At 57.4% G+C, this 13,182-nt stretch overlaps 1 protein-coding gene across 1 annotated transcript in view; it reads left to right on the top strand.

The window, feature by feature from the left end:
- Positions 1-10,103, top strand: part of LOC144599723 (neuroserpin-like) — a 48,303-nt gene extending 38,200 nt beyond the window's left edge. The window contains exons 7-9 of the mRNA XM_078410984.1: positions 5,510-5,596; positions 5,713-5,802; positions 8,613-10,103. Coding sequence (XP_078267110.1) covers positions 5,510-5,596; positions 5,713-5,802; positions 8,613-8,689 — 254 coding nt within the window. The 3' untranslated portion in view covers positions 8,690-10,103. The remainder of the gene's footprint in view (positions 1-5,509; positions 5,597-5,712; positions 5,803-8,612) is intronic.
- Positions 10,104-13,182: the final 3,079 nt, after the last annotated feature.

Raw genomic sequence — 13,182 nt, 5'->3', positions numbered from 1 at the left:
AGGAGGGTGGGGGGGGAGAGGAGGAGGGTGGGGGGGAGAGGAGGAGGGTGGGGGGGGAGAGGAGGAGGGTGGGGGGGGAGAGGAGGAGGGTGGGGGGGGAGAGGAGGAGGGTGGGGGGGAGAGGAGGAGGTAGGGGGGGGAGAGGAGGAGGGTGGGGGAGAGGAGGAGGGTGGGGGGAGGAGGGGGCGCGAGAACAAAGGGGATGAGCTGGAGGGGGGGAGAGGAGGAGGGTGGGGTGGAGAGGAGGGAGGAGGGTGGGGGGGAGAGGAGGAGGGTGGGGGAGGAGAGGAGGAGGGTGGGGGGAGAGGAGGAGGGTGGGGGGGGGGGAGAGGAGGAGGGTGGGGGGGGAGAGGAGGTGGGGGGGGAGAGGAGGAGGGTGGGGGGAGAGGAGGAGGGTGGGGGGGGAGAGGAGGAGGGTGGGGGGGGAGAGGAGGAGGGGGGGGGGAGAGAGGAGGAGGGTGGGGGGGGAGAGGAGGAGGGTGGGGGGGGAGAGAGGAGGAGGGTGGGGGGGGAGAGGAGGAGGGTTGGGGGGGGGGGAGAGGAGGAGGGTGTGGAGAGGAGGAGGGTTGGGGGGGAGAGGAGGAGAGGTTCTGGGGGGGAGAGGAGGAGGGTTGGGGGGGTGAGAGGAGGAGGGTTGGGGGGGGAGAGGAGGAGGGTTGGGGGGGACGAGGAGGAGGGTTGGGGGGGAGAGGAGGAGGGTTGGGGGGGGAGAGAGGAGGAGGGTTGGGGGGGGGGGGGAGAGGAGGAGAGGTAGGGGGGAGAGGAGGAGGGTGGTGGGAGAGGAGGAGGAGTTGGGGGGGGGAGAGGAGGAGGAGGGTGGTGGGGGGGGGAGAGGAGGAGGGTGGGGGGGGAGAGGAGGAGGGTGGGGGGGGAGAGGAGGGGGTGGGGGGGGAGGAGGAGGGTGGGGGAGGGGAGGGTGGGGAGGAGGGGTGGGGAGGAGGGGCGCGAGAACAAAGGGGATTAGCTGGAGGGGGAGAGAGGAGGGTGGGGGGGAGAGGAGGAGGGTGGGGGGGGGGAGAGGAGGAGGGTGGGGGGGGAGAGGAGGAGGGTGGGGGGGGGAGGGAGGAGGGTGGGGGGGAGAGGAGGAGGAGGAGGGTGGGGGGGGGGAGGAGGGAGGGGGGGGAGAGGAGGAGGGTGGGGGAGGAGGGGGCGCGAGAACAAAGGGGATTAGCTGGAGGGGGAGAGAGGAGGGTGGGGGGGGAGAGGAGGAGGGTGGGGGGGGGGGGAGAGGAGGAGGAGGGGGGGGGGGGGAGAGGAGGAGGGTGGGGGGGGAGAGGAGGAGGGTGGGGGGGGAGAGAGAGGAGGAGGAGGGTGGGGGGGGGGAGAGGAGGAGGGTGGGGGGGAGAGGAGGAGGAGGATGGGGAGAGGAGGAGGATGGGGGAGAGGAGGAGGGTGGGGGGAGGAGGGGGCGCGAGACAAAGGGGATTAGCTGGAGGGGGAGAGAGGAGGGTGGGGGGGAGAGGAGGAGGAGGGTGGGGGGGAGGAGAGGAGGAGGGTGGGGGGAGAGGAGGAGGGTGGGGGGGGAGAGGAGGAGGGTGGGGGGGGGAGAGGAGGAGGGTGGGGGGGAGAGGAGGAGGGTGGGGGGGGAGAGGAGGAGGGTGGGGGGGGAGAGGAGGAGGGTGGGGGGGGGGAGAGGAGGAGGGTGGGGGCGGGAGAGGAGGAGGGTGGGGGGGGAGAGGAGGAGGGTGGGGGGGGAGAGGAGGAGGGTGGGGGGGGAGAGGAGGAGGGTGGGGGGGAGAGGAGGAGGGTGGGGGGGGAGGAGGAGGGTGGGGGGGAGAGGAGGAGGGGCGAGAGGAGGAGGGTGGGGGGGAGAGGAGGAGGGTGGGGGGGGAGAGGAGGAGGGTGGGGGGGAGAGGAGGAGGGTGGGGGGGGAGAGGAGGAGGGTGGGGGGGAGAGGAGGAGGGTGGGGGGGAGAGGAGGAGGGTGGGGGGGAGAGGAGGAGGGTAGGGGGGGGAGAGGAGGAGGGTGGGGGAGAGGAGGAGGTGGGGGGAGGAGGGGGCGCAGAGAACAAAGGGGATGAGCTGGAGGGGGGGAGAGGAGGAGGGTGGGGTGGAGAGGAGGAGGGTGGGGGGAGAGGAGGAGGGTGGGGGAGAGAGGAGGAGGGTGGGCGGGAGAGGAGGAGGGTGGGGGGGGGAGAGGAGGAGGGTGGGGGGGGAGAGGAGGTGGGGGGGGAGAGGAGGAGGGTGGGGGGAGAGGAGGAGGGTGGGGGGGGAGAGGAGTGAGGGTGGGGGGGGAGAGGAGGAGGGGGGGGGGGAGAGGAGGAGGGATGGGGGGGAGAGGAGGAGGGTGGGGGGGGGAGAGGAGGAGGGTTGGGGGGGGGGAGAGGAGGAGGGTGTGGAGAGGAGGAGGGTTGGGGGGGACGAGGAGGAGGGTTGGGGGGCGAGAGGAGGAGGGTTTGGGGGGAGAGGAGGAGGGTTGGGGGGGGAGAGGAGGAGGTTGGGGGGGGAGAGAGGAGGAGGGTTGGGGGGGGGGGAGAGGAGGAGGGTGGGGGGGGAGAGGAGGAGGGTGGGTGGGAGAGGAGGAGGAGTTTGGGGGGGGAGAGGAGGAGGAGGGTGGGGGGGGAGGAGAGGAGGAGGGTGGGGGGGGAGAAGAGGGTGGGGGGGGGAGAGGAGGGTGGGGGGGAGAGGAGGAGGATGGGCGAGAGGAGGAGGGTGGGGGGAGGAGGCGGGCGCGAGAACAAAGGGGATTAGCTGGAGGGGGCAGAGGAGGAGGGTGGGGGGAGAGGAGGAGGGTGGGGGGGGAGAGGAGGAGGATGGTGGGGGGAGAGGAGGAGGAGGGTGGGGGGGAGAGGAGGAGGAGGGTGGGGGGGAGAGGAGGAGGGTGGGGGGGGGAGGAGGAGGGTTGGGGGGGAGGGAGCGGAGGAGGAGGGTGGGGGGGGAGAGGAGGAGGGTGGGGGGGGGGGGAGAGAGGAGGAGGGTGGGGGGGGGGAGAGGAGGAGGGTGGGGGGGGAGAGGAGGAGGGTGGGGGGGGGAGAGGAGGAGGGTGGGGGGGGACGAGGAGGAGGGTGGGGGGGGGGGAGACGAGGAGGGTGGGGGGGGGAGAGGAGGAGGGTGGGGGGGGGGGAGAGGAGGAGGGTGGGGGGGGGAGAGGAGGAGGGTGGGGGGGGAGAGGAGGTGGGGGGGCGGGGAGAGGAGGAGGGTGGTGGGGGGGAGAGGAGGAGGGTGGTGGGGGGAGAGGAGGAGGGTGGGGGGGGGAGAGGAAGAGGGTGGGGGGGGGGAGAGGAGGAGGGTGGGGGGGGGGGAGTGGAGGAGGGTGGGGGGGAGGAGAGGAGGAGGATGGGGGGGGGAGAGGAGGAGGGTGGGGGGGGGAGAGGAGGAGGGTGGGGGGGGGGAGAGGAGGAGGGTGGGGGGGGAGAGGAGGAGGGGGGGGGGGGGAGAGGAGGAGGGTGGGGGGGGGGAGAGGAGGAGGGTGGGGGGGGGAGAGGAGGAGGGTGGGGGGGGGGGAGAGGAGGAGGGTGGGGGGGGGGAGAGGAGGAGGGTGGGGGGGGGGAGAGGAGGAGGGTGGGGGGGGAGAGGAGGAGGGTGGGGGGGGAGAGGAGGAGGGTGGGGGGGCAGAGGAGGAGGGTGGGGGGGGAGAGGAGGAGGGTGAGGGGGGGGGAGGAGGAGGGTGGGGAGAGGAGGAGGGTGGGGGAGGAGGGGGCGCCGAGAACAAAGGAGAATAGCTGGAGGGGGGGACGAGGAGGATGTGTGGGGGGCGAGAGGAGGAGGGTGGGGGGGAGAGGAGGAAGGTGGGGGGGAGAGGAGGAGGGTGGGGGGGGAGAGGAGGAGGGTGGGGGGGGAGAGGAGCGAGGGTGGGGGGGAGAGGAGGAGGGTGGGGGGGGAGAGGAGGTGGGGGGGGAGAGGAGGAGGGTGGGGGGGAGGAGGAGGAGGAGAGGTGGGGGGAGAGGAGGAGGAGGAGGGTGGGGGGGGAGAGGAGGAGGAGGAGGGTGGGGGGAGAGAGAGGAGGGTGGGGGGGAGAGGAGGAGGGTGGGGGGGGAGAGGAGGAGGGTGGGGTGGGAGAGGAGGAGGGTGGGGGGGAGAGGAGGAGGGTGGGGGGGGAGAGGAGGAGGGTGGGGGGGGGAGAGGAGGAGGGTGGGGGGGGGAGAGGAGGAGGAGGGTGGGGGGGAGAGAGGAGGAGGGTGGGGGGGGAGAGGAGGAGGGTGGGGGGGGGAGAGGAGGAGGGTGGGGGGGGGAGAGGAGGAGGGTGGGGGGGGAGAGGAGGAGGGTGGGGGGGGAGAGGAGGAGGGTGGGAGGGGGAGAGGAGGAGGGTGGGGGGGGGAGGAGGAGGAGGGTGGGGGGGGAGAGGAGGAGGGTGGGGGGGGAGAGGAGGAGGGTGGGGGGGGGAGAGGAGGAGGGTGGGGGAGAGAGGAGGAGGTGGGGGGGAGGAGAGGAGGAGGGTGGGGGGAGAGGAGGAGGGTGGGAGGAGGTTAGGGGGGAGAGGAGGAGGAGGAGGGTAGGGGGGAGAGAGGAGGAGGGTAGGGGGGAGAGGAGAAGGGTAGGGGGAGAGGAGGAGGGTGGGGGAGAGAGAGGAGGGTGGGGGGGAGGAGGGGGCGCAGAGAACAAAGGGGATGAGCTGGAGGGGGGGAGAGGAGGAGGGTGGGTGAAGAGGAGGAGGGTGGGGGGAGAGGAGGAGGGTGGGGGGGAGAGGAGGAGGGTGGGGGGAGAGGAGGGAGGGTGGGGGGGGAGGAGGAGGGGTGGGGGGTGGGGGGGGGAGGAGGAGGGTGGGGGGGGGGGAGGAGGAGGGTGGGGGGGGAAGAGGAGGAGGGTGGGGGGGAGAGAGAGGAGGAAGGTGGGGGGAGGAGGAGGGTGGGTGGGAGGAAGGGGCGCGAGAACAAAGGGGATGAGCTGGAGGGGGGGGAGAGGAGGAGGGTGGGAGGGGGAGAGGAGGAGGGTGGGAGGGGGAGAGGAGGAGGGTGGGGGGGGAGAGGAGGAGGGTGGGGGGGGAGAGGAGGAGGGTGGGAGGGGGAGAGGAGGAGGGTGGGGGGGGAGAGGAGGAGGGTGGGGCGGGGAGAGGAGGAGGGTGGGGGGGAGAGGAGGAGGGTGGGGGGGGAGAGGAGGAGGGTGGGGGGGGAGAGGAGGAGGTGGGGGGGGAGAGGAGGAGGGTGGGGGGGAGAGGAGGAGGGTGGGGGGGGAGAGGAGGAGGGTGGGGGGGAGAGGAGGAGGGGAGGAGGGGTGGGGGGGGCCCGAGAGGAGGATCGGTGGGGGGGGAGAGGAGGAGGGTGGGGGGGAAGAGGAGGAGGGTGGGGGGGAGAGAGGAGGAGGGTGGGGGGGGTGGAGGGGGCGCAAGAACAAAGGAGATGAGCTGGAGGAGGGGGGGGGGATTACGAGAAAGGGGCAGCGTTACACTTCAGAGTGCTTTTTGTAACTTTGTCAGTTCCGCTGCTGCCTCGAAGGGCCGAATGGCCTACTCCTAGTGTGTAATGTCTAACTGTTGTGTGTAATCTCGCTGTATCTTGGTACAAGTGAGGAAGTATCATCGTCATAAAATATTATGTTCTATGAAACGTGGCGTTTTCTCATTCAATCGGCAGGAAACAAGGACCTGCACATCTCCAAGGCCTTCCACACGTCTTTCATTGAGGTGAACGAGGAAGGCTCGGAGGCAGCAGCAGCTTCGGGTAAAGCCACCTTTCTGCCGACTGATTAGCGCGTGACAAAATGCTTCTCTCTCGCTGTACCAAACGGTACGCGTGCCGGCAAACTAAAGTCGGGTGTGAATGGCTTTCTCTTGCAGAGATGATCGCTGTCAGCCGAATGCTGACCCTTAATCCCCAGGTCATCGTTGATCATCCGTTTTTCTTTCTGATCCGGAACCAGACGACAGGTAAGAGAGAGGCAGCTCCAGCCGCGACCTCCAGGCACTGCTCACGTTCCGCACTGCCTACCTTGACTGTGAAAGTACAAAAAAACAAGTGGTAAACTGCATACATTCGCACACTCGTTCCAGTAAGGGTGGCCCCTATAAGGCGCTGGTCAAGGTGCAATCGACACGCAATGTTCTACATTGTCTCGTCTCCAGGGCCATGCGTAGTTGCAGCGGGTAGAGCTGCTGCCTCAGTGCCAGGGGCTATCAAACTGTACAAATCCCCCCCTCCCACTTCTGTCGTGGGGTAGACTGACTCCCCCTCCTCCTCTACCGACTCCCCCCCCCGACTCCTCCTCCCCCCATCCCTCATCCTGGACGTTCCTACTCGATAATGTGATTTCATGTTTGCGCAGTGTTTCACATTACACGGGTAGTGTGCCGCGTTACACGTGCAGTGTTTCAAGTTACACGTGCAGTGTTTCAAGTTACACGTGCAGTGTTTCGCGTTACACGTGCAGTGTTTCGCGTTACACGTGCAGTGTTTCGCGTTACACGTGCAGTGTTTCACGTTACACGTGTGTAGTGTTTCACGTTACACGTGTGTAGTGTTTCACGTTACACGTGCAGTGTTTCACGTTACACGTGTGTAGTGTTTCGCGTTACACGTGTAGTGTTTCGCGTTACACGTGTAGTGTTTCAAGTTACACGTGCAGTGTTTCACGTTACACGTGTGTAGTGTTTCACGTTACACGTGTGTAGTGTTTCACGTTACACGTGCAGTGTTTCACGTTACACGTGTGTAGTGTTTCACGTTACACGTGCAGTGTTTCACGTTACACGTGCAATGTTTCACGTTACACGTGCAGTGTTTCACGTTACACGTGTGTAGTGTTTCGCGTTACACGTGTGTAGTGTTTCGCGTTACACGTGTGTAGTGTTTGAAGTTACACGTGCAGTGTTTCACGTTACACGTGTGCTGTGCTATAACTGGCCACTCACGACATGATTATTATTTCATTAAACATCACTATAACAATGCACATGACACTTTCAACGCCTTGTATCTTTGGACTGGTGGCAGACCAATTTCCCTCTGGGATAAATAAAATGGTGTCCTATCGTATTGTAAACCGTCTGTGTGGAGTTCGATCCTGACCTCCAGTGCTGTCTGTGTGGAGTTTGCACGTTCTCGGCGTGACCGTGTGGGCTTCCTCTGGGGGCAACGGTTTCCTCCCACATCCCAGAGACGTGCAGGTTTGAAAGTTAATTGGCCCTCGGTAAAATTGCCCCCTGGTGTGCAGGGATTGGATGAGAAAGTGGGATAGAAACAGAAAAATAGGTCCTTTGAGCCAGCACCGCCATTCAATATGATCATGGCTGATCATCCAAAATCAGTACCCTGTTCCTGCTTTTTCCCCATATCCCTTGATTCCATTAGCCCTAAGAGCTACATCTAACTCTCTTGAAAACATCCAGTGAATTGGCCTCCACTGCTGTCTGTGGCAGAGAATTCCACAGATTCACAACTCTGGGTGAAGAATAATAATAATAATAATAAGACTGCTCCGGAAAAACAAACTGAAGGAGAATCTGCTTGTGACCTTCTACCGCTCGCTCCACCATTGAGAGCGTACTGGCATACTGCACCATAGTGTGGTATGCTGGCTGCTCAGTTGCAGACCAGAAGGCCCTCCAGAAGGTTATTAAGGTAGCAGAGAAAACTATCGTTTGTCCACTGCCTTCTCTGGAGGACATCTCCAGCTCGCGTTGTCTAAACAGGGCCAGAAATATAATCAAGGACGGCATACACCCAGGATATGAAGTGTTTGCTCTCCTGCCCTCTGGGAGGCACTACAGGAGCCTAAGGGCCAGAACAAACCCACTTAAGAACAGTTCCTTTCCCTGGGCCGTAAGAACTGTGAATGGAAACACGACTTGACGACTCTCACTTACGTCGCACTTTTTAAATATATACAGCATCTTAGGTGTAAAACTCATTTATTATTTATTAAGTTTTTTATTGGTTTTTATTGATATTGGTACTTATTATGTTGGTTCCTATGTTTGTGCGATTGTTTTTGAAAGATTTGCACTGTCGCACTGTTTCAGATGTAGCACTTCTAATTTCGTTGTACTGTTCGTACAATGACAATAAAGGCATATTATTATTATTATTATCCTTCTAAATTCCAGTGAATGCAAGCCCAGTCGATGCATTCTTTCATTAAATATCAGTCCCGCCATCCCAGCAATTAACCTAGTAAACCTACGCTGCACTCCCTCAATAGCAATAATGTCCTTCCCCAAATTAGGTGACTAAAATCTCACACAGTACTCCAGGTGCGGTCTCACTAGGGCCCTGTACAACTGGAGAAGGACCCCCTTGCTCCTATACTCAAATCCTCTTGTTATGAAGGCCAACATTCCATTGGCTGTCTTCACTGCCTGCTGTACCTGCATGCTTCCTTTCAGTGACTGATGCACTAGGACACCCAGATCTCGTTGCACCTCCCCTTTTCCTAATCTGATACCATTCAGATAATAATCTGCCTTCCTGTTCTTGCCACCAAAGTGGATAACCTCACACTTATCCACATTAAACTGCATCTGCCATGCATCCGCCCACTCACCCAACCTGTCCAAGTCACCCTGCAGCCTTATAGCAAGGGGGGAGGGAGAAGAGGGTGGTGCACCAATGCAGGAGAGGTTTGGGCCCAACGGGTCCACTTGGTCTAGTCGAAAGTAAAACTCAAAATGCATTATTTCGATGATTTAATAACTATTTAACAGATGCGTGAAGATTGATTAATCTCTCCCCACCCTCACAGGTACCATCCTATTTATGGGCAGAGTCATGCATCCTGAAGATACTAATCCGAACAGTCATGATTTTGAAGCATTGTAGAGGCTGCCATTCTACGACGAGAGATGTCTAATTTAACAGCCCTCCATTTTCTCACACTCAATTTTTGCCATCTCTTTAGCTCAGTATGTTGTGGAGTAAACGCATAGAAAATATATGAAGTAAAGAACATTCGTATTACTGTAACTTTCATCTCACGCTGTTCCACATGTATGACACTAATATTAATGTACTGAAATAATCTTTAGTGTATAATTTGAAAATTGATGTGAAAATTCCATTCCATTCCTTTTTGGCATTTCACTAGAATTATCTCCTGGCATTTAGACCAACAAATGAATGTTATACAGACACTCCGCCAACTTACACCATTGGCGACCTGCGTAAACTCGCACTGACGTAAATAGTAGACGGTAGATACAAAAAGCTGGAGTAATTCAGCTGGACAGGCAGCTTCTCGGGAGAGAAGGAATGGGTGACGTTTGGGTCGAGACCCTTCTTCAGACTCGTTAGGGAAAAGGGGAACAAGAGATAGACGATGATGTAGAGAGATAAAGAACAATGAATGAAAGATATGGAACAAAGTACCGATGCACAGAGGGGGAGCAGCGGGTGAGGATGTAGCAGAACTCCCATCAGAGGAGGAGAACTTCTTCAAGGAGATTTTGCAGTGGAGCGGACAAAATGTGTAGGACGGAACAGATGCTGGTTTCCACCGAAGATCGACACACATAGCTGGAGTAACTCAGCGGGACAGGCAGCATCTCTGGAGTGAAGGAATGGGTCACAAAATGCTGGAGTAACTCAGCGGGACAGACTTAAATAATTCCATACTCAGTCCGCAGTGCAATCAAGGCAGGTTGTGATTCTCACGACATTGTGCCATCACTCCGGTTTACAAGCCGGCAATGGCAGCGCTGTTCACCCAGAAGGCCGTGCGCCGTGGAAAGTGCCCTGGACCCAGCGGTACGCTGCTGAGAGGTTAATACCCTCTGTGGGTGGGTTCAGGCAGGGACTGGGGATTCCCACATGTCTACAAATCTGACTTTGACGTAACCCCTACAGAAGACGGACACGAAACGCTGGAGTAACTCAGTGGGTCAGACAGCATCTCCAGAGTAAAGGGATAGGAGTGGCTGTGTTCCTCAAAGTCGCAATGAAATAAGTCAGAAATCGTAACACAAGTCAACAACAGTCGCCAAGATATGCATGTACAACTAATGTAATTATCCGAATGGCTCTTCAAGGTGCTGGGGATTCATGATGTAAAGCACCATTTAAACCAGTTACTTTGTTCATAATTTAGAATTCTAACCCATATAGATTGCAATATTCTCATCAGATTTAGGTGTTCTGGTGTGTGTGATCTGTGGAAAATACTTTGTTTTTGTTTGCTTACTTCGATGGTTCCAAGTTCGTACTAAATTTCTCTTCATTAAAATAAAAATTTGATTTACTCAGCAGTGTGGTGACTGTATATATGTATTTCTAAATAATCTAAGCTGATTAAATATTCAATTTTAGCACACGTAAAGCATATAGTAAAACAAAAGTCTGTCTTCAATTAAACTGGAAAGAATGCAAAGAGGATTTACAAGGATGTTAGGCACATAATGTTGGAGTAACTCAGCGGGACAGGCAAGACTTGAGGGTCTGAGCTACAGAGAGAGGTTGGGCAGGCTAGGACGTTATTCCTTGGAGCACAGGAGGATGAGGGGTGATCTTATAGAGGTATATAAAATCATGAGGGGCCTAGATAGGGTGAACGCACAGAGTCTTTTACCCAGAGTAGGGAATCAAGAACCAGAGGATACAGGTTCAAGGTAAGGGAAAAGATTTAATAGGAACCTGAGGGGCAACTTTTTCTCACAAAGGGTGGTGGTTATATGGGACAAGCTGACGGAGGTAGTTGAAGCAGGTCCTATGGCAACATTTAAAAGATGTCTGGACAGGTACATGGATAGGAAAGCTTTAGAGAGTTAAGGGCCAAATGCAGGCAGGTGGGACTAGTGTAGATGGGGCAATTTGGTCAGTATGGGCAAGTCAGGCCGTAGGGCTTGTTCCACGCTGTATGACTAATTAATTTGAGACACAAGTCTCGGCTGTTCCATCCACCATTAGGATTTTTCCATATTTATGATGTCCTGCATTTCAAGCAGAAGGTTCACTTTGATGTATAGGAGCGAGCTGCAGATGCTGGTTTAAACCAAAGATCAACAAAAGCTGGAGGAACTCAGCGGGTCTGACAGCGTCTGAAGAAAAGGAATAGATGACGCTTTGGGTCAAGACCCTTCTTCAGACAGCCACGGGGAAAGGGAAACGTGAGGTAGAGAAAGTGATGAATCTCTCGTTCCTCTTTCCCCCGACTCTCAGTCTGAAGAAGGGTCTCGACCCGAAACGTCACCTGTTCCTTTTCTTCAGAGATGCTGCCTGACCCGCTGAGTTACTCCAGCTTTTTGTGTCTACGGTTCACCCTGAAAGTTCTTTAGTCCAGGTTGTCTGCCCATTACAGGCCTGAAAATCAGTGCCAGCTCCATATTTACGCATCATATTCTCTCTCTCGTGAGCTGCTGACATCGGTACCCAAGAGACAAAGGACTGGTATCTCGTGTAGAACATAAAGGGTCCCGACTGGAAACGTCCCCTATCCATGTTCTCCACAGATGCTGCCTGACCCGCTGAGTTACTCCAGCACTCTGTGAAACGTCACCTATCCATGTTCTCCACAGATGCTGCCTGACCCGCTGAGTTACTCCACCACCTTATTTTTAGATTTCGCTTAGAGATACAGCGAGGAAACGGGTCCTTCGGCCCACCGAGTCCACACCGACCAGCAATCCCCGGATATTAACACTGTCCTACACACACTAGGGACAATTTTACATTTATACCAAGCCAATTAACCTACAAACCTGCACGTCTTTGGAGAGTGGGAGAAAACCAAAGATCTCTGCGAAAACCCACGCAGATCATGGGGAGAACGTACAAACTCCATACAGACAGCACCCGTAGTCAGGATCAAACCCAGGTCTCTGGCACTGTAAGGTAGCAACTCTACCGCTGCGCTGCAGTGCTTTGTCGTACATCAGCACTGAGTTGACTCCTGGCCAGAATGGGAGGCTTGGTGAATCGCAGGCAAAATGTTTCCAGCAGCTAGAAGTAAAAAAATTGATCTGTAGCTGTCGGCCAACTTTCATTTTGGATATTCGGCGTAAGTTGCTGCGAAATTAAACGCGTAAGAAATATACTAAATTATTCCTTCTCATTGATTTTCTCTTAGAAAGAATAAAATGTTAATAAAATGCTGGGTGGTTAGGGAGAGATTTAGACACAAGGAATTGCAGATAGAGTCATAGAGTGATACGGTGTGGAAACAGGCCCAACTTGCCCACAACGGCCAACATGCCCCATCTACACTAGTCCCACCTGCCTGCGCTTGGTCCAAGTCCCTCCAAACCTGTCCTATCGTTAAACGTTGGTATTGTCCCAGCATCAACTACCTCCTCTGGCAGCTCGTTCCATACACCCACCACCCACCAGGTGTGAAAAAGCTACCCCTCAGATTCCTATTAAATCTTTTCCCCTTCACCTTAAACCCCTGTCCTCTGTTCTTCGATTCATTTACTCTGGGCAAGAGATGCATCATGCAATGGCTCTATGTTCAGCACAGACATTGTGGGCCGAAGGGCCTGTTCCTGTGTTGCACCTTTGTACATTCTATACAGGAATCTTGAGTGCTGGAGGAACTCAGCGTGACAGGCAGCGTCTGAAGAGGGAATAAGTTCAGAAGTGATAGGAGCAGAATTAGGCCATTCGGCCCATCAAGTCTACTCTGCCATTCCATCATGGCTGACCTATCTCTCCCTCCTAACCCCATTCTCCTGCCTTCTCCCCATAACCCTGAAATGGACCCTTCTTCAGATGGGTAATTAGCAAGAGTAATCAGTTTAGCTTGACATCATGTTCAGCACAGACATCGTGAGCTGTACTATTCCATGTTCTAATGCAAACTATTACATTGCTCTTATTTTGTAGCAGTTAGTTTCCTTCATTAAAGGGCATAAACTGTTGGAGTAACTCAGCGGGTCAGGCAGCATCTCTGGAGAAGATTGGCAGGTGACGTTTCGGGTTGGGACCCTTCAGTCCCCTGTTTTCTCCATTACTGTTTTTAAACAAAGATCATGGATCCTTTGCACAAAATGTCATATGGGCATAAGTGATAGGAGTAGAATTAGGCCATTTGGCCCATCGAGTCTACTCTGCCATTCAATCATGGCTGATCCGTCTCCCCCTCCTGACCCCATTCTCCTGCCCTCTCTCCTGGAGAGCAGGTGGGACCAGTGTCGATGTGACGTGGTGGGCTAAGTTGGGCCTGTTTCCACACTGTATCACTGTGCCACAAGCTGAAGTCCAAAACAAGGCACAACGATCAAGCTAGTGCGTTTTACTTCGCGGCTGGGTTTGACCTTGTCGAGGTTGGCGTGTCGCACAGTCAGTTGGTGAAAGTTCTGGCTTGTGTGTCGATTAGCTGGGTG

This window comes from Rhinoraja longicauda, chromosome 13, assembly GCF_053455715.1.
Source record: "Rhinoraja longicauda isolate Sanriku21f chromosome 13, sRhiLon1.1, whole genome shotgun sequence".
Classification (NCBI taxonomy): Eukaryota; Metazoa; Chordata; class Chondrichthyes; order Rajiformes; family Arhynchobatidae; genus Rhinoraja; species Rhinoraja longicauda.
Note: the sequence above shows the minus strand (reverse complement) of the source record. Positions and strands in the feature narration are given on the sequence as shown.